At 43.5% G+C, this 26852-nt stretch overlaps 1 protein-coding gene across 2 annotated transcripts in view; it reads right to left on the bottom strand.

The window, feature by feature from the left end:
• The window catches only part of FHA2 (SMAD/FHA domain-containing protein), a 33267-nt gene extending 16487 nt beyond the window's left edge, over positions 1-16780 (bottom strand). The window contains exons 1-3 of one of the 2 annotated variants that reach the window (XM_086527333.1): positions 16532-16779; positions 15630-16396; positions 15373-15527 (exon numbers count right to left, since the gene is read on the bottom strand). In XM_086527333.1, coding sequence (XP_086383459.1) covers positions 15373-15527; positions 15630-16368 — 894 coding nt within the window. In that variant the 5' untranslated portion in view covers positions 16369-16396; positions 16532-16779. Of the gene's footprint in view, positions 1-15242; positions 15291-15372; positions 15528-15629 lie in introns of those variants that run through there. The other variant, XM_086527335.1, reaches the window with a different exon arrangement.
• Positions 16781-26852: the final 10072 nt, after the last annotated feature.

Genomic DNA, 26852 nt, shown 5'->3' with positions numbered 1-26852 from the left:
GAAGAACCTCCCGCCACTAACCAGAACTCCCGGCAACAACGAACAAATTCTCGGGAATCCCGTGAACCAACCTCAACGACCTCGTCTGACACAACATCAACGAGACGCCTTGTTACAAGAAGGCAGATGCTTCGAATGTTTCCAAACAGGGCATACGTTCAATACATGTCCTGAGCGAACCTCGACGTCCTCAGTGCAACCTTCTGCTCCCACGTTAGACAGATCCCCGGGGCCACCTCCGGCCAAGAGGGCTAGACCTGTTATTGGACTAGTACCCGATATTTATGGTATACACCTCGAGAGTTTTAATGAATTATGCAGGCTTATGGAAAAGTCTTGAAAGCCCTTATTTTCTTGACCCCGGAGCTATGGAGAACTTCATCCATCCAAAATTCTTGAAGGAGATGCACTTTGATTATGATGCAGAGGGTGGAGAAATTGAAGCTGAGCTAGCCACAGGGCAAACTCAGAAAGTGGTACCGCTCATTGGTGCTCTTCCAGTAACTATACAAGATTATCATGGAAAAGCCAATTTCCACATTATGAAGTTGGCAATTGCGACGTTCTCTTGGGCATGCCCTGACACGACAAGAATGATGCAACTCTCCAAGTTCGGAACCGAACCATCACCGTGATGCAAAAGGGCAAGCCAGTTGTCCGAACAAAGCCCTGAATGACCTCTCTAGTTGTTTTCTAGTTAGATACTTTTGAACATTGTTTGAGAAAGTATTGTTTGAAATTTGTTTGAAATGGATGCTATCTGTTTTAAACCTCTCTTGGTGCCGATTTGAATTCTTTGACCCTGGTTTTAAATAGTGGTTTCAATGATTGGTGATTTTACTCATGGGTGGAGAAGTGAGAAATATTGTTTTGGTATTGTTTGAACCTCGGAACGACGCAGGCCGATGCCTGGGGAGCGTTCCGTTGTATGGTAGAAAACCTCCGAGCGACGCAAGCCGATGCCTGGGGAGCGTTTGGTTGTATGCTTGAACCTCCAAGCGACACAGACTGCGGTCTGGGGGGCGTTTGGTTGTACAGTCCTCTGAGCTCATGGCCCGGGCCTTTTTAGGTTATTTGCGGGGGGAGTGACGAGGTAGTCGTTGAGTAGCTTCATACCGCAGACCGCTTGTCTCGGGGGGGTGTTGAGCGGCGTTGTTTGTTGTCTCTTGTGACATGCATATGTAAGCATTTGTGTTGCATTGTGATGTGCCAACTATTGAATATTCCTAACTGGATGCGATTGCCTGGGTATGTAATTTTAGTGCATCAAGACATCCGTGGAAGATCAATGCGGTCTGGGTATGATGGCTAACTTTACTATGCCAGCATATCAACAATTCCACTCTAGACGAAAGGAGAAGCCAACTCCTTGATCAAAAGAGCCGAAAGGAGAATCCAACTCCTTGATCAAAAGAGCCGAAAGGAGAAGCTAACTCCTTAACAAAAAGAGCAAATTGATTGTCCCTCGAAATGACCCTCGGAAATTTTTCAGCTAACTTGAGTTGTTATGCAGATATGCTGTAATCGCGGACGATTACTTTCTTTCAAGAAGGGGGGATGTCATAAAGTGCTGACGTGTCAAAGCCCTGAAGAATGGAGCCAACTTGCAGATCCTAACCGAGGGGCCTAAACCCTAAGAAGAACAAGTAACAGAAGAAGTCCTACAAACTTATGGGGACCCTGTCCGATGGGCCCCCAATGACATAAAGGAAGTAAAATAAAGCAAGACCCACACACAAACTCACGCTAAAACTGATGATGTGGCAGCTATACGGATGCTCCGCGTTTTGCACTAACTCATGACGTGGCAGTTGTACGGAATTCCGCAAAACGCGATGGCAGCTTTTTGGCATTGCTTTTGGACCAGAAGCTTTTGAGGTTTGAAGGCTTTTCACTGTAACTGCTTTTCAGGCCAAGGGCAATTAAATATGAGGTTAGGGCTCATTCTCTAGCATGCTTGGAGAAGGTGCAAAGTCTAGAGTACCGGCTTGTACTGTGTTGATGCAATATAAAGAAATACTGAAAGGGACGCCAAGGTTTGGGGCCAATACTCTCTGGGATGGGATTCTGCCACTCCGTGTCGCATGTCGTCTCTCTCTTTCAGTTCATTTGTCGTTGAAGTGCTAAAAGTCTGTTCAGTCTGTTCTTTTCTATTGGCACGTGGTGCCCGTCTTGTGACACTGAACCACCTCTTGCAGTTCTTGTTCTGTAAAACTTCCTCAGAGAAGGAGGATTCTTGATTGCCGTCTAATGGGTAGTTTGGTGGCTTTCTGCCACTGAGTGTGCACTTCAGCGATGGATTGCTGAGACAAAAATTTTGCAAACTAAGGATCTTTTGCAAATTTAATCATCTGCTTTGTGCACTCGTCAACTTGCTGTCGATGTATAACAAGCCAATAAACAGTAAAGGGCCGTACCAAATCTACAACCTATTGATTACACAAAGAGTATTGATGGAAAAGAGAGAGACTCAACACTTGCGTCCAGCGGCTAGAATGCCCTACGCAATGGTGACCGACACCCTGTTGGCCCCAAAAACTAGCGCCCCTTGCAGTATTTCATTATTTGATTAAGATGGGAAATCCCCAAGCAACTTTACAAGCTGTCGAAACCTGTCTAGGGCTGTAATTTCAGAATTTGGCCCAATTTCGACAACATAACGGCCGTATAACCTGTATAGACCAAAAGTACAAGTCAAGGGTGACTTCCCATGCAATTCTGGAGCTTTTTTGTGAAAACACAGAGCGCTGTTTTTCATTGTTACAGCCTCTAAAAGGTTCCCAAACTCCTGTACAACCACACTCTAGCTTCCCCGAAGCTTCTATGAGGTTCAAGTGCACTTTAGGAGCAAAACCCTAAACCTGCAATTTTACACAGCAGGCTGTATTTCTCTGTTTTGGATCGTTTCGGATGGAGCTAACGCATCAACACGCTCCCCAAGACCTCCCGCACGCAATGGGCTAGTTTCCTTGTGATTTGGAGGAGTTTTCACGCGTGAAAACTCTCCAAATTTGCGTTCCTTCGCGATGGGGCTGTGCGTACATGTGGGGGATTAGCAATTAGCTAATCCGGTTCTTGTTCAGAAGGCTCTTGCCTTAGCAAACGCAGAAAACCCACAGAACTGTACGTGATCAACTGAATAGCCCAACTAGTGGGGGATTACGATATGTGCAAAGGGGGGAAGAGAGATCTGCAAGAGCAAATCGTCACGCTACAGAAAGCAAAGGAGAAGGCAAGCTTTCCATTAAAGTTGTAAACCTGCACCCACTACTCACACACACACTGTAAGTTCACTTAATGAGAAAAACTCAGCCTCCTCTCAAAATGGGCGCCCCCTCTTCATGTTGGATGTGGCAAATCTACCTGGAGCCGCCATGTGTTCAATTTGCCTCTTTTTAGTTAATTCTCTAGTTCCCACTTACTTATAAAGTTATAAGTGATTTGCCGAGTGGCCCGGATTCCAACTGGCACACACAAGCTTCGATACTCAATAGAATAAGGTGCTAACTGGCCTGACCATGCTGACCGACCTAGACTCCCAATGTGAGAAACCCGTTCGGCCGCAGCCGTTTCACACTGGCCATGCAATGTCCACTTGCACCTTTTCAAAGGCTCTAGGGAGAACAAGTAAAAATAACTTAAATAAAAATATGTAGTACATATTTAGAGAAGGCAACAAGGAAAAATACACCTCCTGGTGACACACCCCACCCTTGAAATACTACAAGCAAACACGCTTATATCTCTTGATATCACATATACTCTATGATGGGAATCCAAGATATACATGCTTCCGAAAATGTAGCGTTGGACGATTAAACAATCCCACCAACCTGGCTACCACACATATATCAAGCGTAGAAGTCTTCTGGTGTACTCTCAAGCACAAACTTCTCTAGCCAAATTCTGTATGGAAAGAGTAGATACAATTGCGTAACTACTCTTTTGAGCATCATGAACCATGCTCTCACATTGCGCCATAGAGCTACATCATCACTGTGGGTTCCATTTGAAAGGCTTCAAGATATAGTTGCAATAGTTGAGGTGAATCAACCAATTCCGACTCTTCCATCCATTTAACATTCAATGATGAGCGTCTTGCAACCTTTCCTCTAACCTTCCTTTCCTTATGTGCCAATATCTGTTCAGGAACAAGATTCTCATCCAATTCTTCCACTTCGGGTTGTTCCTCATCAGACATTCTCTGGCACATCACCAACATAGGGCCTTAGAAGGCTGACATGAAAAGCATTATATATTTTCCAACCTTCTGGTAGCTTCAACCTGTAAGCTACATCATTGATCTTTTATGAAATCGAAAAGGACCATAATAGCGCATACTGAGCTTAGGAAACAAATGTTCCTTGCCTTTCCTCTTCCTTAACCTGGCCTTTTCAAAGCGCAAAAGCACCCAATCACCAAGTGAAAATACAAGTTCACGACGGCGACGATCAGCAGCTTCCTTTTGCTTAGCCTGAGTCTTCTCAAGAGCAATCTTTATCTTCCTGTATGTTTCGTCCATAATTTGCACATACTTGTCTACCTCAAATATCTTATCCTTAGTTTGCAAAATGGATGGGACTTTCTTCCCTCCTTCCACTATCTCAAATGGTGCCTTACCAATGGAGATGGTGTTCCCAAGTTGCCTTGTGCTCTGACACATAACATTTGAGTAGATCCACGACAATAGAATTTGCCTTTTTTGACTGTCCATCAGTTTGTGGATGAAACGAAGAAGATGTCACAAAGTGATGACGTGGCGGACAACAGAAACCCTAGTTTCTGCCAGAAACCCTAAAATTCTTGCAAACCCTAATTTTTGCCAAAAACCCTAATTTCCGGAAATCGCGGAGGTGTTGTTAAAAATTATTTTTAAAAAAAAAAAAAATTAGCGACGCAAATCTCTGCTTTTTCCTATGATTTGGGAGAAAGAGAGAGAAAAAGAGAAGTTGCTTTTTTATTGGCTCTCATTGAGAGAGAGAGAGAGAGAGAATCTGCTTTTGCTTTCAAGCTTTTGGGGCTCTGCTTTTGGGCATCCCTTGTAACCTTTAAATAAGTGGTGAGGGTCTCACTTCTCAGAGCATCTGGACGCAGAGTCTGAGAGTGAAACCCTAACCGCTCTCTTGTACTTTGATGATTGATTAATACAAAAAAGAAATACCGAAAGGGGCGCCAGTCTTTGGGGCCAATATCTCTAGGCACGGAACTCCGCCGGGCCAGTGCAAATCTATTGTGATCTGTGAATTGTTTTGAAGTGGTTATTTGGTGCTGTCGCGGTTGATTCTTGACTTGGAGTGTCCAAGTCTGTTACAGTGGTATCAGAGCACGGCTGATTTCTCTTCTACGGGAAATCCGATCCCCATTTTTTTTTTCCGCGGCACCTATGGCTTCAGGCAATGATCAGTCGACTCCCTCTGCATCTGGAGATGCGGGCTGGGATCACAACGAAGATTCAGACAGAGAGTATGGCCCGCCTCGGCCTACTCAGGCGGAGCAAAGAGAGATGGAGCGTCGTCAATTGATTGGCGATGCAACAAAGATTATGCTCAATTTTGCCAAGAACCCGAAGATGGCAAAATATATGAACCAGACCTCTTTGGAAGAGGTACAGATGGAGTGGCAAGGAACCACAACACCACTCCCGAAACCCGCTCTCAAGAAACCTTCTGCCTCCAAGAAATATACGGAGAAGGAACTGGAGAACGTGGTTGATGCACGGATTGCTCAGCTTTTTGACGCGCAAAAGAAAGCCAAAAAGCACGGCAAAAAGCAAAAGAAAAGCACGGACTTCCCGGGATTTTTGGGTTGTCGGTCGACATTTGACAAGGCAAAGAAATTGAAGAAGCGCGTCAAGTTTGAAGACCTACCCAGCTCTTCTTCTTCTTCTTCTGACAGTTCTTCTAGCTCTTCAGACTCGAGCCAAGAAGACAAAAAAAAAGCAAAAAGCGAAGCAAGAAACAAAGCTTCGGAAAGGGCAAGAAAAAGGGAAAGAAGGCTACATCTCGCCCAGAGACTGACAATTCTACTGTGGACTTGTCTACAAACAGCTCAGATTCTGATCATGGAAACTTTTATGCGAACAAGAAGAATTTTACAAAGCCAACCAGTATGACTTTCTCGAAGATGAAAGCAAGAAAGTCCGAGAGTTTAAGGAAGGTGGCCACTCGATAAAGTTTGATACTTTTCAGGATACTCAGATGCTTCGAAGGCTTTGTCTTTTATACAGCAGTTTGACATCGCTTTCACGGGAGGACGCTATTCAGAGCACTCCAAGATTCGGAGAGCTACCTCTTACCTTAAGGGGAATGCTCGTACTTGGTGGTCCACGCTTCTTTTAAACAAGAGTGCGCCAGTTAAATGGCTGAAATTTGAAAAGCTTTTTATTTCTTCTTGGTTGACGCAAGAATATGAACAAGATATACGAGCTGCTTGGAACCATCTTCGGATGACCAAGAAAGACACAATCAATGCTTATTGTGAAAGATTTTGGAGCTCTTTTCTACCCGCCTCTTCATTCAAGAAGATCTCGTTCAGAGAACAGATTGAGCGGTTTACCTTGGGTCTACCTACAGAGATCCGAGATCACTACTTGGAACAGAAGTCAGCTTCTATTCAGGAGTTGATGAGTCATGCGAAGGGGGGCTTTGCCATTCACTCTGGCAGTTTGACCTACCCCACAGATAAGGCCATGACACAACGAGCCGAACAGACTTCTGGGAATGAAAGTAGAAAGAAAAAGAGCAACCCAGAGAAAAAGGATGCACAACCCAAGCTTACTCCTGAGGAGAGAGCTCGCTTCATCAGAGAGGGGAAGTGCTTTGGATGCGGGGAACATGGACATATCTCGCGAAGTGCCCTAAAAAGGCACAAAAAGAACAGAATGATAAAGACGACGACAGGTCTGAGAGTTCGAGAGCAGCTGAGGAATGTGGCAGAAAAGGCAGATAGAAAAGCAGAACTGGTACCACATGGCGTGGGACCTGCGCCGAATGTAATGAATGAAAGTACAAACTTTGCCGCTTTTGGGGCAAAGTGAAGGATCAGGAAGCCCTTTTGAAGGAGCCAAGGCCAACTTCTTTTCACTTGGAATTGGAGGCTCGATTTGGAACTACGCCCGACAGACTAACGCCACAGGCGGAGGTAGTTCGACTGGCACCCGGATGGGATGTTGCCATTACACCAAGCATTGGCAAACTTCGTTTGCAATGACAAGGGTGTTCAGGGCACGCGAGTGACGTTCTACTCGGGATCCCCTGGTACCACAAGAACTACGCCGTGGTTGACTACCGGGCCGAGAAAGCGACTTTGATAAATGAAGGGCTTAGAGATTGTACTTGATGAACTTCAGTTTTCTTACTCTTTCTTTTGGGAGAACTGAACGATGGATAAAGATTGAATATGTTTTGACCTGAAGAAAAGAACGCCAAGATTTTTTTTCTCCACGCTCATGCCGATTGCTTTTGAGAGGGCCTGAAGATCATACCATTGATATGATATCTGGAAGCACGCCACCGAATCGGCCACCTTATCGTGTGAGCCGAGTACAGAATGAAAAGATTATGAACCCAGTGAAAGACCTCTTGGAAAAGGTTCTTGTCCAGCCTAGTACATCACCATATTGCTCTCCAGTGTTGTTGGTTTTTGAAGAAAGACGGATCTTGGAGAATGTGCATCGATTATAGCACTCTCAACGAAATCACCATCAAGAACAGATTTTCGATTCTTAGGATCGATGATATACTCGACAAGTTACAAGGATCCTCGTGCTTTAGCAGGATTGACTTGAAGAGTGGATATCATCAAATCAGGATAGCACCACGAGATGTCTACAAGACAGCTTTTCGGATGACTTTTGGGTTATTTGAGTTTTTGGTGATGCCTTTTGGCTTAACCAATGCTCCTGCGACATTTAACCGGATGATGGACAGGATTTTTCGAGAGTACAAGCTATTTATTGACACTTTCTTTGACGACATCATTGTTTTCTCCAAGAATGAGGCAGAACACAGAGATCATTTGCTTCAAATCTTTCAGGCATTACGAGATCACACGTTAGTGATTAATGCAAAGAAAAGTGAATTTTTCCTACCAGAGATACACTTTTTTGGGACACATTGTATCAACAACAGGAGTGCAAATGGACCCGGCCAAGATAGAGACTATCCGTGATTGGCCCGATTTGAGGAATGTCCATGAAGTTAGAAGCTTCTTGGGACTGTGTTCGTACTACAGGGGGTTCATACGAAAGTTTGCAGAGGTTGCTTCCCCTTTGCATATCTTGACACAGAAAGGAGTACCTTTCTCGTGGGGACCCACAGAGGTGACTACCTTTCGGACATTGAAAGAGAAATTGACTACGGGACCTATTTTGACTTTGCCGGACTTGCAAAAGTCATTTGAAGTATATTGTGATGCTTGTGGTCGTTGTCTGGGCGCGGTCTTGATGCAAGAAGGCCATGTCGTAGCTTACGAGAGCCGTTTGTTCTCTAGGCCGGAGATGATAGCACAGATTTATGAGAAAGAGCTTTTGGCCGTTATCCATGCTCTTACTCAGTGGCGGCATTACCTACTCGGAGCGGATTTCACTGTCTTCACAGACCATCAGAGTTTGCGCTACTTCTTGTCACAGAAGCAGCTTTCGGAAAAGCAGATGCGGTGGGCGAACATCTTGTCACAGTTCCACTTCCAGATTGTCCATGTGCAGGGACAGAAGAATGTGGTGGCAGATGCTTTGTCTCGGAAACCGTTGGTTCTGGCTATTTCCGCAATACATCATAGGAGCTTCGAGGATATGCTCGATCAGTGTGCCACAGATACAAATTTTGCAGATATTTTCACACGGATACGGGATGGGGAGACAGTAGCTGGACACTCTCTTCGGGAAGGCTACTTGATGAAAAAGACTATGTTGTGCGTTACACAGCCGTTGAGGGAAAAGGTTATGACTGAATGCCATTGTCCACCTTTTACGGGTCACCGCGGCATTGCTACCACCATGAAAGGGATAGAGATATTTCTTTTGGCGGAGACTCAAGAAGGATGTGGAAGAGTTTGTGCGCAGTTGCTTGGTATGCCAAAAGGTCAAGTTTGACAGGCATAAGGCACAGGGATTGTTACAGCCTTTACCCATACCCACCCGCCCCTGGGAAAATATTGAAATGGATTTCATTTTTTTGATCTCCCGAGAACACAGAATGATCACGATGATTTTCCGATTACATGGCACGTTTGAGACGATTCTCTCCGACACAGACCCCAGATTTATGAGTTGGTTTTGGAAGGCAATTTGGGAGAACATTGGCACGCAGTTGCAGTTCTCGTCATCGTTCCACTTGCAAACTGACGGGCAATTTGAGATTGCCAATTCAGTGATTTTAGATTTATCGAAGTCTTGTATCTCGGATCAGAAGACTCAATGGGAAAAGAACTTACCTTTGGTGGAATTTGCCTACAATAACACGATACACTCTTCGACGGGGAAGACGCCATGTGAGATTGTTGAAAGTGCTGTGAAGGTTCCATCCTTCCTGAGCACGAAATATTAGAAATTTGAAGCGGATGAACATTCGCGAGATTTGGATACGGCTTTTGCCAAGGTTCGCGAGACTTTGCAGAGTCTCAAGAACGACAGAAAAAGGAAGCGGATCGCCATCGTCGCGACTTGAAATTGAAGGAGGATGATTGGGTGCTCTTACGTTTTGAGAAGGCACGCCTACGAAAGAAAAAAGGAAAAGGAGAGGCTTTTTCCAAAGCACTGACAAGATAAATGATGTCTCCTTCCGATTGAAACTGCCAGATACTTGGAGGATTCATAATGCATTGCATGTGAGTCTCTTGAACCCTGTTAAGGGTGATGTACCTTATGATGGGGAGCCTGATGAGCAACCCGAAGTGGAAGAAAAGGAGGAAGTCCTTGTTCCTGAACAGATTTTGGCACATAACGATACGAAGAAAGGTAAAGTCCGAAGGCGGGTTCTTGGTTAAGTTCAAGAACTTTCCTGCATTTGATGTGAAGTGGATGGAGGAGGAGGACCTAGCAGATACTCCTCGGATTGTGAAACTTTACCTCGATGTTTTGGTTTAGCATAGTCTACTCCAAGAATTCAGCTTGGCCGGAGATCTGGTGCAATGGGATGCACAAGAGGGGAGTCGCTCCGCTCCCTTGTTAACAGATGCCTTGATTTTGATACTAAAGTCACTGATGTCTCTTTAAGCTTCAGGGATACTGAGAGCTGACAGCATTTTGCTGGATGACTTTATGAAATGGAATTCTTGATTATGATACTGATTTGTTCTTGACTTCTTGTGAGTGCAAGAACTGATAGACGAAATGACTGCAGCATTTTGGTCTGATTGATCTCGAATACACATGGTTACAATAGGGGTTAGTCAATCGGACATCGATGAGGTCCCGATTGGACCTAGATGTGATTGCTAGCTACATTGCCGATAAATCATGGTCTAAGATCCGAATGAATATTGAATGTCCTGTGATGTCTAGTGATGTCGTGTGATGTGACTGTCGATTTTGTACATGTGCTAGATGTGTGTTCCTAGTACGTAGGTACTAACAATCAGTGTCTGCTAAGACGGTTTATGGCTTTTGTCGGTTTTGCAAGCGTAATCGCGGTCGATTACAATGCTTTCAAGAGGGGGGTATGTCACAAAGTGATGACATGGCGAACAGCAAAAACCCTAATTTCTGCCAGAAACCCTAAAATTCCTTCAAATCCTAATTTTTGCCAAAAACCCTAATTTCCGGAAATCGTGGAGGTGTTATTAAAAATTATTTTAAAAAATTTGGGAAATTTGCGACGCAAATCTCTGCTTTTTTCTATGATTTGGGAGAAAGAGAGAGAAAAAGAGAACTTGCTTTTTTATTGGCTCTCATTGAGAGAGAGAGAGAGAGAATCTGCTTTTGCTTTCAAGCTTTTGGGGCTCTGCATTTGGGCATCCCTTGTAACCTTCAAATAAGTGGTGAGGGTCTCACTTCTCAGAGCATCTGGACGTAGAGTCTGAGAGTGAAACCCTAACCGCTCTCTTGTACTTTGATGATTGATTAATACAAAAAAGAAATACCGAAAGGGGCGCCAGTCTTTGGGGCCAATATCTCTAGGCACGGAACTCCGCCAGGCAGTGCAAATCTATTGTGATCTGTGAATTGTTTTGAAGTGGTAATTTGGTGCTGTCGCGGTTGATTCTTGACTTGGAGTGTCCAAGTCTATTACAAAAGAGAACTTTAGCGTAGTGCCCATGTTCTCAAACAATGCCTTGCAAAAAAGACTCGTCATAAGTGGATCCTTGTCACTGACAATTGACTGAGGCATCTCATGATACTTAGAGATATTGCTCATGAATATCTTGACCGTGTGTTATGGCTTTATCTTCTTCCTAACGGGAATGAAATGGGCCTCTTTACTGAACCTACAGATGATAGTCCAAAACCCATCATTGCTTGTTTGCGTTCTTGGAAGATCAAAGATAAAGTCCATCGCTATGCTTTCCCATGGCCTATCAGGGATCGGCAATGGCTGCAACAATCCCGATCGCTTTTGCCTGTCAAATTTGACTTTTTGGCATACTAAGCATGATCTTACAAATGTGTCAACATCTTGACGCAAAGCTGGCCAATAGAAGAATGCCTCAACCCCTTTCACTGTCGCATCAATTCCACGATGCCCAGTATAAGGTGGAGCATGACTTTCCATCAAAACCTTTGGCCGTAACTGTTTAGTAACGCATAACTTTCCATGCATCATGAGAAAGTCATTCTTAAGCATATAGTGCTCATGATGTTGCCCATCAACAAGCTAATCATAGATCCTTGAAAAATCTGAATCTTCAGCATATTGTATCTTCATTTCGTCTAGTTCACAATGGTACGGAATTGACACTACTGAAATTTGGGGCTTTCGTGACAACACATCAACCACCACGTTCTTTTTCCCTTGCACATGCACAATCTGGAAATGGAACATTGACAAGATGTTTGCCCATCGCATGTGTTTCTCAAACAACTTCGTTTGTGTGAGAAATTATCGCAAGGTTTGATGATCTGTTTAGACAACAAAATCAGCCCCTAGCAGATAGTGTTTCCAATTGGTGAGAGCGTGAATTACTCCCAACAATTCTTTCTCATAAACTTGCAAGTTCCTTTCGGTCTTCAAAAGAATTCTACTCTCATATGCGACTACTCAGCCATTCTGCATTAGAACTGCACCAAGGCTGTGGCCGCATGCATCACACTGAACCACAAAAGGTTTCGTAAGATCTGGCAAAATGATTACCGGATCTGAAGTCAACTTTTCTTTCAAGTGTTTGAAGGCTAAAATTTCCTTGACTATCCATTGAAAGTGACTGCTTTCCCTGGCAGTGCATGGAGTGGAGAAGCAATCTCAGTAAAATTTCGGATGAACCTCCTGTAGTAGGAACATAAGCCTAGAAAGCTTCGAATGTCAAGTACAGACTTCAAGTCTAGCCATGACCTTATTGCTTCCCTTTTGGCAGGATCCATGCGTACCCCATCCTTTGAAACAATGTGCCCAAGGAAGTGAATCTCTGCCAGAAAGAATTCACTCTTTTTTGCATTATAAGTAGCATGTTCATGCGTAACTCATTGAAAACTGCAGTCAAATGATCCCTAAGCTCCTCTTCAAACTTTGAGTAGACAATCATGTCGTCAAAGAAGGTACCCACAAAGTTTCTATGTGGTCTAAATATTCTGACCATCATTCTATTGAAGGTGGTAAGAGCATTTGTGAGACCAAATGGCGTGACAAGAAACTCATAGAGACCAAATGTTGTCCTGAACGCAGTCTTATGGACATCTTCTGGCTTGATGCGGATCTGGTGGTACCCACTCTTTAGGTCTATCCTTGTAAACAATGACGCTCCCTCAAGCCGATCAAGAATGTCATCTATCCTCGGTATGGGAAACCTCTTCTTGATGGTATTTTTATTCAAGGCGCGATACTCGATACACATGCGCCATGAACCATCCTTCTTGTGAAGTTCTGGTTCACTTTAGAAGCAAAACCCTAATTTTACACAGCAAGCTGTATTTCTCTGTTTTGGGTCGTTTCGGACGAAGCTAACGCATCAACACACTCCCCAAGACCCGCAATGGGTCAATTGCCCTATGATTTAGAGAAGTTTTCACGCGAGAACACTCTCCAAATTTGCATTCCTTCGCCATGGGGCTATGCGTACCTGTGGGGGATTAGCAATTAGTTAATCTGGTTCCTGTTCAGAAGGCTCTTGCCTTAGCAAACGCGCATAAAACCCACAGAACCGTACATGATCATCTGAATAGCCCAACTAGTGGGGCATTATGATATGTACAAAGGGGAGAGACAGATGCACGAGAGCAAATCGTCACGCTACATAGAGCAAAGGAGAAGACATTGGACAAGCTTCCCACTACTCACACACACACTGTAAGTTCACTTAATGAGAAAAACTCGGCCTCCTCTCAAAATGGGCGCCCCCTCTTCATGCTAGATGTGGCAAATTTTGAAGCCGCCATGTGTACAGTTTGCCCCTTTTGAGTTAATTCTCTAGTTCCCACTAGCTTATAAAGTTATAAGTGACTTGCCGAGTGGCCCAAATTCCATCTGGCGCACACAAGCTTCCATACTCATCAAAATTCAGTGCTAACTGGCCCGACCAATCCCAGATCGACCAACCTAGACTCCCAATGTGAGAAACCCGTTCGGCCGCAGTCGTTTCACAGTGGCCATGCAATGTCCACTTGCACCTTTTCAAAGATTCCGCGGAAAACAAGTAAGAATAAAATAAATAAAAATATGTAGTACATATTTAGAAAAGGCAACAGGAAAAATGCATCTCCTAGTGACACGACGTTCCATCTCTTGAAGTTCGTACTGAGTAGGCCGAGGTGGCCCGAAGCGCAAGAGTGTTTGATATTCCAACACGCTGGCAATCTGCTAACTCAAGTAATGTACAAAGAGGGAGGGAAGGGGGTCCCTATATAGGGACTCACCCCTCTTGCCTAACTCACAAAAAACCCCACGACCCACATAAATGGGGGGCAGCCTCTAAAAATGATGACTCAACCTAAAAATACACACATGGCATTACAATTTATTGTGCCACGGTGGCACATTAATGCCACATCATCAAAAGATGACACGAGGCTGAAAACTACAGAAGATAGAGACTCTGACCTTGAGAATGCATAGGAACAAAGCGCCCGCCTCATGCCAGCTTACCAAGCGGGCACATACATAGCTTGTACCGCCAAAAAGGTACCTCTACCTCAAATTCGGAGAAGCACAACCACAAAACCCCTTGATCTACTCCTGAGAGATCCTGTAGCCACCTCCGAACAAAAGATGAAACTTGTAACACCTACTTCCTATCTGCCTTGCAGACATAAGAGTGACCTATACCCACACTCGATTGATCTAAGCTCTCTTGACCTCATTTCCTTGGGTTATCAGTGTTACCTGGCAGAAGATCCATCAGGGGGTGGTCCGTCTATTCAGGCCTGATCCGTAGGCAAATCAAAATTGTGGCGTCAAGAGTCCAAGTGGCTCTCCACACTCAAAGAAAGCTTTCATTACACCAATTGTTGGTCCATTCAGCATCCAAGACACTTTTCTGCTGCCATTTTGACAGCACATGCCGCTTCATATGCAAGTCATAGAGGTATTCTACCTCAGACTCCAGCATTAGAAAGAGATTTTGTTTTACCAATTGTTTAAGCTGACCTTGAAAATAAGGTGAGGGAGTGTTAAGTCTGACAATAAGTACTGAATAACCATCATAAGACACCCAATCTACTCCGATCCCTACACTAAGCGATTGCCCTGGGAAAAGTATACTATGGACTTTATCATGCAACTCCCAAAAATTCAAGGAAATGCTGCAATCCAGACATTTTTTACAGATTCAAATTTCACTAAGCAAGCCGTTTCATTCCAGTAAGAAAGACCATTATAGCAGACCATAAGGTTAGAATTTCAAGCTCAGATTTTTCAAGCATCGGGGCATGCTATAATTGATAGTCAACGATTGAGATCCTTGCCTGAACAATCTCTTATGGTGAGCTCTTCTTGAGAACTAAAGGTGGTATACGCGTAGAACTGGGGTCACGAACCTTCAGCTTAACAATAAACATGCTTAGACAAAGAAGGTAGAATACAAGCAAACATGTAGCTAACTACAAGTGTACATGGACAAAACGCAAACACTTATGCATACTTAGCAGCCTTGTGTTTTCGAGTTATTAAACATCAACCAGTATCCTGATTCCTAGGTATTAACACCTGGAAAAGCATGTAAAATGTAACCAAGCCTCAAACAACAAACAACCACACTGAATTTGGATTCTCTGGAAGTAAAACTGACCTCTGAATGTAAATCAGGCATAGGCATCCACTCTCCTGGACCACATAGATCAGAAAGGACGGTTGCCACAGCAGACACGACCTCCTTTTCTTCAGCTTGCATAGGTGATGCCTCTGCTGCAGTATCTGCTGGTCTACGTACTTCCACCTTTGGTTCTGGTGAAAAATGCATGGCGACACAAACAGCATGTCAAAATATTCTTAGAAAACCCCAGACATCTACAGACTTCGCAAGCAGACGACAAAAAAAAAATTTACCTGTATGAAAAATCATGTTTTGTCTGGCATGTGTACTTGGCATCATGAATGGTGGCATAGGATCATGAGAGAGCCAAGCAGAGGGTTTCATCTCCATTGAGTCATGCTTTTTCTGCCCTCTAGACTTCTTGGCAACTGGTTGTGGGAATAAATCCTCGCTTTTTAAGATCAAGGGCAATCCACTCATAGGTGCAACTGTGGGAGGTTTTGATGATGACCGTTTGCGTGAAGACGTGCCTGGAATTGTTGGAGGGAGATGCATCGGCAAGGGAACTGGCGCATTCATAGGAAGAGGTATGGGGGTGGGTGCAATTGATGGCATGACAAGCGGGGTATGTGAAGGTATAGGGGATGCATATGTATGCATTGAGGGTGGTGTCACTGAAGGATGCCTCAAAATACTTCTAATGGGAAGCAAAAAGTAAAACTTCTTGTCGCCAATTTGCAGAAGATACTGTGAGTCCAGCTTGACCGGAGAGGTACCTGGATGATAGAGGATGCCTTCAACATGGCACCCATTTTTGCCCAGCACTTCAAGGGCAAAGCGCTTGATGTCAAAGTCATAGAAGATGCGTGCATGCTGCCTGGAAATGTTCATGCCACCTCCAAGGCCAGCTAGATCTACATCTACAGAGGATTTCTTGCTATTTCTTCCCAGCACAATGGAGTAAGTCTGCATGTAATATTCAAAATCCTCGCCTTGTAGCTTTGCAAACCCTGCTTCTAAGTCTCCTGCCATGGATCTCTTGATGAATCTGCCTCTTTTGCTGTCAGAAGATGTATCTATGCTTCATCGAAGAGCTCTCTCTCTCTCTCTCTCTCTCTCTCTCTCTCTCTCTCTCTCTCTGTGTGTGTGTGTGTGTGTGTGTGTGTGTGTGTGTGTGTAACTGACGCGTTCTTACAGCGTGCTTTGCGCCTCGCCTCAAGTCTATATCTGCTGCAGATCAGAGGCTTAGTCGCCTGGCCAAGCCCTAATTAGGAGCCAAGGATGGTGCTGTTGCCAACTCTGTAGGTACGGTCTGATCGAGGAGAGTACAAAGGCACTGAAGCCTGGTCTCATTTTCGTCGCTAAGATTACGCGACTATCATTAATTGTAGCTCGCAAAAGATTAAAGCTTTCCGCCTTCATTTCAAGTCCTTTCGATTGTCTGCATAATGATCTCCCTCGTCAAGATTAAATAAGTCCTCCCCCTTCCTGTTCACACTAAAGCTTTAAAATTTAAAATTTAAAATTGCCCCTTGCGCCAGGGTAAATTGCAGCCCCTTCCTTTAAGATTTACCTGGTCTTATCATTGATTTTTTGGCATGATAAACTTAATTCACTCACAATCGTGAGTTTTGCTGTTTGGCCTGCCCGAAGGGCAAAGGCTATAGAGATGGCTTCTCATTTTGCTGACCAAAATAGAAAAAAATTGAGTTGTATTTTAAAGCATTTTTTGATAGGCCAAAATTGCTCATTGGTTGAAATAAGATAGTGGGCACTCATTTTAAATGAAGAGTGTGTAACTCTAATAATGGTGTTGAAATATTGAAGATTTTGGGTTGCCTCTAATGAAGAAAAAGTGGGTTTAGTTTTGAGATTTTTGGGGGTTGCTAAAGAATCCAATGTGGTATGTCAGATATGAATTTTGGGAAAAGACAAAGTTGAGGCATCTTTTGAGATCTTCCCTTTAATCCTTTCTCTCTCACTCAGCGAGGCCAAACTCTCTCCCTTTCTTGTTGTTGTTAGCGAAAAATCTTATATGTATTTTAAACAAATAAAGTGAAAAATGAAAATGTTTGATTGGTGAGTATTGTAGTGGGCACTAGGCCTAGTGGGTGACAATCTCGATTCTCATGTTTCTCTCAAAAGATCTTGAGGTAAGATTTTTTACAAGATTAGATTATTGAATATGCTCGAAATTAGAGTCTGGCAGCTGGCTCCTCTTTTCTTGTGCATCCTTTTGTTTCCTTTCTGACGATGTTGAAGGAGCCAGTAAACGATCTTTGAGAGTCCGACGGCTCTTCATGAGCCTAATCGAGGCACGCAAATGATCTTCCTGGCCATGGGAGCCGGCGGGCCTGCTGCACTACAGCGATGCAGAAGAACGAGTAGCTCGTTATGCATGGCTCGCGAGGGGGGAGAGAGAGAGAGAGAGAGAGAGAGAGAGAGAGAGAGAGAGAGAGAGAGAGAATGTGTGTGTGTGTGTGTGTTTGTCAGCTTAGCGCACCTCCACACAATAACAGAGAGCTTGAGTTTTGGGGCATATTTCAATGTGTTGCAAGCCACATCGCTGGCAGATCTGTATGTGCTGCAGAACGACGTCTTGTGTGTGGGTGTGATTCAGTTGGATAAGAGCATTATATGTTGCTCCCTAGTTGTGGGAACATGCACTTGTTGGAGCTTCGTATATTTGCAAAAGTTGTGAAGCTGATGCGAAGCTTTTAAGCTTTAGACCTTTCTCGACGGACCTTATGCGGCTTCTGGCAAGTCCGAGGTGGAGGCTATTTTCCGTGGACCCTATGTCGAATGGTTTCAGTTTAACAAGGTATGTTAGCCAGGCTCATCAACTTGCTCCTGTGAAAAATTACAAGCTAGCCACAGCCCAAGATTATGTTTTGCAGAGACATCAATTGTTTGGAGGAGCTTATTGCTATCATTCGTTATAATGAGCTTATGGTGTCCTTCTCCAGGACTACAGTGAGTTCTCCAATTTGGAGGAATGCAAGGAGACCATCTCCAACTATATGCTAGAGCATGGCCCTTTGATGGGTTGATGGGGTTTTCCCAGGTTTAATTTTCTTCGCTACGAAGATCATTTACTTTTTGGTAACAATGCATGATCCGGGTGGTGTGATGGAGGTGACAAGTTGTCTCACGCTGTGCGCGTCTAATACAACAGCTTCTATTTGTGTAGGGTGGAGTCCTCGCAGCGGCATTTGTGGGCCTTCAACAGAAGGTGCGTGTATGTGTGTATACTACACAGGGCAAGTTTTGGAGGTGAAGATGTTATTGCTTGTCCTCGTAGCGGCATTTGCGGGCCTTCAACAGAAGGTGCGTGTATGTGTGTATACTACACAGGGCAACTTTTGGAGGTGAAGATGTTATTGCTCGTCGGCAATGTGTGTGTGTGTGTGTGTGTGTGTGTGTGTGTGTGTGTGTGTGTGTGTGTGTGTGTGTAGAACTCAGTTCCATTTGCTTTCATGCAGGGTTTGGCACTCCAATTCCATCCATCTCTCCGATTCATAATTCTAGTAGCTTGAACTGGATTCAACAATGAGCAATTAATACACGAATGTTACTCGGAGCTTGTGGTGTGTCCATCTGTTCATATCATAGGTGAGCAACATGGACGGCAGATCTGGCCTTGATGTTCTCACGTGCTGTATTGATTGAAAGCTGTCTTTGATCACCCCCTAACTACATGTTTCCAACGTTTTGCTGGCATGAGTTGTTGCTCTCTGCAACATCCACACTGAGTAGCACCTGTGTTGCAAATCCAATGAAGGTGAATGGAGGGAACTAGTTGCAGCAGGAAGCAATGGGCATGCAAGGTGCTGGACTCGGAGCGGTGCAAGGGTGGCTATGCGTGGCAACATCTCCCTCTTTCTCTCTGTCTCTCCTTCTCTCGCCCCTTCTTGGTTTAGGTGACAACACAAATGCATAGGTGTCACTACATGCCTTGTTACACTGTTGTTGGCATGTTCTTAATGGTGAAAGTATGTAACCCTGACATTTTTCATTCTCTTAATCGAGAATTTGCTGTTAAAAATCGTTATATGTTCATATATTGTTGCAGCCCTCGGTTGGATGCTCTGTTATCTTGAGTTTTTGGTGTGGCTCTGTGCAAATTATCTTTGTATTTAGTTACATACGAAATAGTAGTATGGTCTTATGATTTTGTTTTGAAAAATATATTCTTTGTGGCTCTCTAAGGGTAGCAGGGAGATCTTGCAATGATGGTCATAGCTAAGTCTTGACTTGGTTCCAAGCATCATATAAAATAGTGTGCTTGCACAGTAGACTCACACTAGACTGAGCAAGGCAAATTTTGATGATATTTTATTAATGATAAAACGTTTAGTGCATTCAGATTTTATGGGAACGGTTTTCTAACCAAGTTGCTCTTTGTTGGAAGTGAAGCTGCTCTAAAATAAGGGTGTAGCATTATGAGGAAAGCAAATGGTCTCTAGAAAGTTTCATATATTTGGCCCCAAAGGAGTGGTGCCATATTAATGCCTCCACTTTTTGCTAGTGAAAAAGAAAAACTTAGTTTTAAAAAAATACAGTTTCATTTGCTAAATAAGAAAAAATATGCATCGCAAAGACTAACAAATAAATTTGAAAGGTATTGATGCACTCTTCTCTCTCTCTCTCTCTCTCTCTCTCTCTCTCTCTCTCTCTCTCTCTCTCTCTCACACACACACACACACACACACACACACACATCTCAGAGCTTGGAAGTCCCATTGCTTTTGCAAAGTGAGGAACATGTTCGTTTTTCAGCCTACTATTGGCCAAGAGCATGGAAACGCATTAGCAGCTCAAACGCTCATTCTGTGGGGAACTATTAATTTATGCCTCTCGTATTCACATGTGATGGCAGGGGTTCTCATAACTACCACAAGCTAAACAAGCCTGAACACATTCAGGTGAAGACAAAGGTTAAAAGGCAATCGACATCGAGGTTCAAACTCTACATGGCTCTTCTCGTGTCCTTTGTCAAAAAACTCGGGGTGGTAGCACATCACGGTTGGCAGAACATGAGAGTTTCTAAGAAAACAGCAAGCGCAATGAGGACTTTAATTCACCCAAATCTTTGTGACATGAAACTTGGAGACCTGATCACCCTTGATACAAATGCAGAGCAATCTCGGCAATCATGTACCTGCCACCAATTAAGTACTAGTACACTTTGAATATAGGGTAGAGACCTTCAATGCACATCCGGGAATAGACGGCTATTTCGTGTCTCATATAAGAATTCACCAATGCTTTGATAAATAATTGGCAAAATTATCAAAATACCCCTCAGAATTTTAGAATTCCCAAATTTCCGATGTGTTGTCATAAGTTCCCAAAATGCCCTTCAAATTTTGCAAAATTTCCAAAATACCCTTGGTTTTGAGATTACATTTCTACAAAGATGAAATAATTTGTAGCTTTTCGTAAGAAGATGGATTTTCTATCATAACAAGATTCTAAAACTAGAATTTGGGTTGGTTATGTAGGCTTTGGAAACAATTTACTTCATTAATGTTTAACATAATTGCCCTTTTTTGTGAGGTAATTGTGACAAATTACATGCTAAGCACTCAAAAATGGACCTCAATTGTCAAAAAGGAATATAGATTAGAAAATCTTGAAGAAACAAGGCTATTTTGGCAATTTGAGGGGTTTGGAAATATCCACAAATTAGAGGGGTATTTTGATAATTTTACCAAAATAACTTTATCAAGCCGGATTTTGATCCTTTTAATCCCTTTATGAGATATTTGAGAAGGAAATCTTTACAAAAACTTGAACTTTTCAGATAAAAATCCTCAAATTGGTGATTTCTAAAACTTGCTAAAATTTGAGGCAATCATATTTTAATTTGGATAAAGTGAACTTGCCTTTTTCTGAACCTTCATTGCTAGTGAAGCAACTATTTTTTATGTGGCTATTTAATTGAGAGAGAGAGAGAGAGAGAGAGAGAGAGAGAGAGAGAGAGAGAGAGAATGTTGTCTAATTGGGCAAAGAGGGGTTTTGTGAAGCGATTCGCCTTATTTTTTCCAGTTGGTACTACCTTCTGTGTCTTTTTTGATATCCTTGCCCTTTGTCCACTGAACAAGGTGGTTACACTGCAATAGAGGAAATTGCAAGTACCATAATGGTAGTCCTTATGTTCTCTGCAATGTATACCAAACTTTTAAGAGTATGAAGGCCATTGACCTTGAATGGCATCACAACAAGCCCTACACAAGGATGATGGGAGTGGCAAGCCTAATAATTCGGATGAAGCCGAGAGTTTACCTATAATGATTTTGTATGCATAAATGAACATAGCCCCCCATGTGTAGAGTCATGACTAGAAGCATAATCTACCCGGGGTCCACCAACAACCTTAGTGTTAATGAAAACCACGAGAGGTTCTATCCCAAGTGGAAAGATGGGAGCTCATGCATCAATTAGGAGATTTCCCACTTGAGAGACAAGGTAAAAAATTCTATAGTTACACAAATTTAGTTTCTACAAAATCACAAACCAATGGTAATCTCTTGTTGCATAACAAACCTTTCCAAATTGGCTTTGGCTTGAGGACATTAACTTCAAAGTTTTTATTGCAATGAAATATCTAAGTGAAGCCTAGATTGGGCAATGGGGATTTCGAGACTTGATGGATGTTGCTAAGAAGATATAGATTGGGCATTCAAGGACTTAATGAATGTTTATATGAACAATTAGTTCCATAACACACACTAGAAATGAGCTAAGAGCTTGCCAAAAGAATCTCTTAATTTTATATTTAAATGCAAAGCCGACATAAATGAAGATACAAGCTTTCTTTGCCCCTAATTATGCATTTTACTTAGTAGTTCCATTTTATGGCAGGCCTTGTTTTTTTATTATTAGATTTACCTGGTCTAGACATTGATTTCCTTGAGAGGATGGTAGGTCTTCAATGGCGAGCTTGCTTTCGGGCCAGTATTAGTTATAATGCGAGGCATTGGGTTGTATAGCAGGGCAGACTTGCAAGCCATGTGCCTACCTGTGGCTTTGCCTTTGCAAAGAAACACAGCCCCTTGCGTGCCATGAACAAGGAGCAGCAGAGGCTCGTAGCGTTGGGCGAAGGCACTGCAACAAATCTCAACAGGTAGAGCCATCGTCCCGTGGAGAAATTTCTGCCTCCCCTGCTCCTTCCCCTTGCCATTCGACAATATCTTCAACACGCATATTATATGATAATAAGCGCTTTTGTGTTACGCTTATTATGTGCATAATATGTGCATGTTTATCTTTTTTGGCTTAATTATCTTCAACGCTTTTTCTTGTTGGCTTGCTCCCCCTACTAGAGGGACAGCTCCCTCGGGCTGTTAGGGCCCCTTTCCTCATAACCACACTTTGGGCTTGGATTTAGTGGGGCTAACCATGGAAGTGCCCCATGGATGAGGACATTATCAGATTCTTGCGCCTACTCGCAGCTAGGAAACTCCCGCTGAATGAAGAATGTATCCTGATGGATGAGGGCGTCGGGCCAACACCACGACCATCGAACAGAGCCACGATGGGGGGTGGGGCTTCGACAAGGGATCCGGCCCCGGTGGACTCGACTGAAAAGGGCCGCTATGCTGAAGAAAGGGAAGCATGGTTGACCAAAAGTCTAAAGACTAAAAGTTTGAGGTGAAAACCCTAAAGACGGGGGAGACTCAGGGCAAGATTTATGCAGATAAAAACAAGGTAGCAACGGGTTCTGCAACTCTCAGACCGGGAACATCTTTTGCAAACATTTTGAAGGGTCCTGAGTCTAAGGTTGGTGTTGTTGTCGCAAGTGTTGGGACTTCGGGTGATACAAGTCATGAAAGTCTGAAGAATGTTAGGACTAGGCTTGAACAAGAGCTTAAGGAATTCAGCAAGCGGCTGGATACCGGCTCGAATGGTATCAAAAGAACCTGCTCATAGGCAAAAAGCAACGGTGTAGTTGAAGACGGGCTGGCGGATCGAGCCTTTTGTGCTCTTGAGAAGTCGCTGCCACAGCAGGTGGAGTTTGTGGAGGCCATCACTGTCTCGATTCCATCAACTCTGATTAAAAAATAGCTAGCCATGCAAGCCCAGCTTACGCTTGTGTTCGGCTTTAGTGGAAGAATCTCGAATAGATTTGAGATGATGCAATGGATTCAAGGGCAGCAAATCCTTGGCCATGGAGGTGCAATTGAAAATATAACATACCTTGCCAAAGGGTTTTGCTCAGTTAGATTCAAGGAGGTACCCGACATTTCAAAGATCCTTGGTAAGGGTCCCCTCACATTTAACAGGACAACAGTCTGTGTTCTACCATGGGAGCCAATGTTGGACTCTGTTGAGTCCCGCGAGGGAATCCATCCTATCTAGGTGGAGTTTGTGGGCCTGCCTAGTTGGCTCTAGGATAATATCAGGCTGCTTGCCAGTCAGTTGGGCACCCCCTTGTTTGTCTTTAATCGGAGAGGGCTAGGAAGGTCCTCTAATCGGGTTTGTATAGGATGGAATGGGTCTAAAGAGAAGAGGATGACACAAATGCGTGAGGATGATGACATTGATGAGCGAGAGGCAAATAAAATATGCAAGGCGGTTGCTAAGTGCTGGCCTAAACAAACAAATGGGTTTTTTGAGCCTCTTCAAATGAGGACTCTACAACAACTCCTCCTTCATCCAATGTTCTTAGTTTTGGAACACACGTCGGGGATAGTTGAGAGAGTCATTTTCTCTAACATTCAACATAGACACCCCATTCAAATAGTGAGTTGTTTTTGAAACGGGCTACTATCATGGCATGCCTAAATGGAGCGGGTGGTGGTGATGATCAAATGAGCACTAGAGATGTTACCAAGGCTTTAGGATTGCACTGAAGAAATGTCATTGCTGTAAAATTTTTGCTTCATCATGATGCGGAGGAAGGATCATTTCCCTTAGACACTTGTCACCATCAAGTGCATAGAGAAAGCATCATAATGACCCAAGTTAGGGAAATTGTGTTTCATTGTTGGACGGTGGAAACCCACATCTCCCCAAACAGAAAAGATGTTGCTTGAAAGAGAATAGGCAAGAGTGCACATGGACTACATCCAGTGCATGCACTCAATTTGCCTCAAGTATATCACCCCAAACATGTGAGAGAGTGTCATAATGCTTTACTTTGTGCTTGTAATCGCTTCCAAATGCTTTATCAACCTCGAAGGTGTCTACAATTACTTAATTCCTTTCATGTGTATATTAGTCCATTATAGTTTGTTGTACTTTCAAGTGATTCTGAGTCTTTGAGTGCTTCCAACTGCCTCCAAGCAAACGCAAATGCTTGTTAGTGCATTACAATACTCTACCAATCTTTATGGTTTTTGATCGAGCTTTTTAATGCTTGTCCGTGCATTAAAGTGCTTGACCTTTCTCTATGGTGCTTGAGAGATGTTTGTAGGTGTTTACATATGTCTCTTAGGGCTTGTAAGTGATTTATGGTTCTTGAGAGGTTTCTAAGTGTTTACATGTGTCTCTAAGAGCTTGTAAGTGCTTTTGAGTTCCACCAACTACTTTAAGGATATTCGTATTTATGAATGCTTCTAAGGGCTCTAAAGTGCTTCCAAAGACTTGCTTCAAAATACTTATGAGTGCTTTCAAGAGGGCATAAGTGATCCCAAGTGCTTCAGAGTGCTCGTATGTGCTCACGGGTGATTCTGAGTCGGTCAAGTGCTTCAAAGTGATTCCAAGTGCTTTATGTGTGACGCATGTCTAACCTCACCATCCTATCTTATTGCAGTATTAGCGAGAACCACGATTAAATTGTCAATCCATGGAACGAAGCTGACTCGACTAGTGCATAGAGGCTACAAGAGGTTGTCAATCTCTCGGAAAACAACTAACAACTCGCATCTAACTCAAGCTACACTCAAGTGACTGAAATCACCAAAAGCCAATCGCTCATCGACAAACAAATCACATACGTTATAGCATCAGATGACATCCAAACATAACGAAACTTCTAGGAAATGTTTATAAGACCTAAGCACACATGCTTATGGTCTCAAACCCCACTTCAGGTTCAAGTTTCAAAATTGCAATTATTAACAGCAATGGATTTTTGACCTAGTCGTTTTCGACCTAGAATGTATCTAAATGCTTAGCAATGATGCCCCAATACCCCGCCTATGCTTAGTTTTTGATTTTAAAGTATAAATTCCTAGTTATTATGAAATTAAGCCGCGGGTCGACGATGTAAAAAGCTACAAAATATCGTGATGTGTTTATGTCAATGCGTAGAGCTCTTACCTGCGGTTGCAATGCAACAAACGCGACTGCAATGTGACAATCGGGGAGGGAGTAGGAAGCGCGAGAAGGAGAGGAGTGAGCGCTGTTAGCTCACGTTGTGTATTTCATTACCCAAAAACTTAACAATAACTTACAATAATTGGCTTTTATACCTTAGCCAAGGTTTTTGGTGGTTAAAACTAATAATCTGGGAGTTCTACCAAAGATGGGTAATGACAGGTTGATACAATCGGAAGCTTGTAGCCCCGGCTCGTAAACCACAAAGTTTATTCGAGAAAATAGGAGTTACAATATTCCCGATTTATCAAAATAATAAGTGTTTTACAATGAGAACTCCGAAAAATGGTATTCGTGTTAGCTTGCTGCTAACATTTCCCCCCTCCTCGCCTGTGTCGTCCCTTGATACAGCTTTATGGGCTGAACTAGTCTTCGGGTTGGCGACTCTGGCGAGGCGGTCTTTAAGCGCACTTAGTGCCTTTTGGTATCTAATCTTCCTTTCTTTATCTGGCACTTGCAAAAACTGCATAGTTATCATGTTTTCCAGCTCCACCATTGAGTAGCCTACAAACCTTGATGTGAGGTTGCCGATCCAAATATCTTCGTTCGCCAAGTGAAGAATCCTATATAGAACGCTTCCTCGAACGCCAGCATATTGTGTGAAGGTAGAAACATGCATATGGTGTAGAATCCATAGAGGACTTCTTCGGAAGGTTGGCCACTAAGATCGTAGCACAAACCTTTGTTACCCTCGAGGAATGACATTGTTGGAATTAGGGTTGCAGAGAAACGCACACTGCTTGGAGAAGACGAAGGAAGCTCGAGGCACACAATAGAGAGTGTGTTACTTAGTGTGCAATGGAAAGATAGATAGCCCTAGAGTGATGGGCGTATATACAATGCTCGGGGGAAAAAACCTCCTAAAGAGGGAAAAAATGCCCCGGCGGTCCTAGTGTGTTCACACACATCACTACCACATGTATATGGTAACAAATCCCCCCCTGGAGTGATGCGGTGAACGAGAGCTGGCACATGAGTAAAGGGAAGTGCCATGCCCTAAGGACAGGATCAGTCCACAAAGGGGAGTAAGCCCAAAGCTTTGCGGAAAGCTTCAAGCTTCTCACGAGACAATGCCTTTGTGAAAAGATCTGCAAGGTTGTCCTGTGTTGGCACATAAGCCAAGCTGATCTCTCCTGCTGAGAGCCTCTCCCTGACATAGTGGTAATGCACCTCAATGTGCTTTGTGCGAG

This window comes from Adiantum capillus-veneris, chromosome 13, assembly GCF_014529385.1.
Source record: "Adiantum capillus-veneris isolate H3 chromosome 13, ASM1452938v2, whole genome shotgun sequence".
Taxonomy (NCBI): Eukaryota; Viridiplantae; Streptophyta; class Polypodiopsida; order Polypodiales; family Pteridaceae; genus Adiantum; species Adiantum capillus-veneris.
This window is presented reverse-complemented; position numbering and strand designations above follow the sequence as displayed.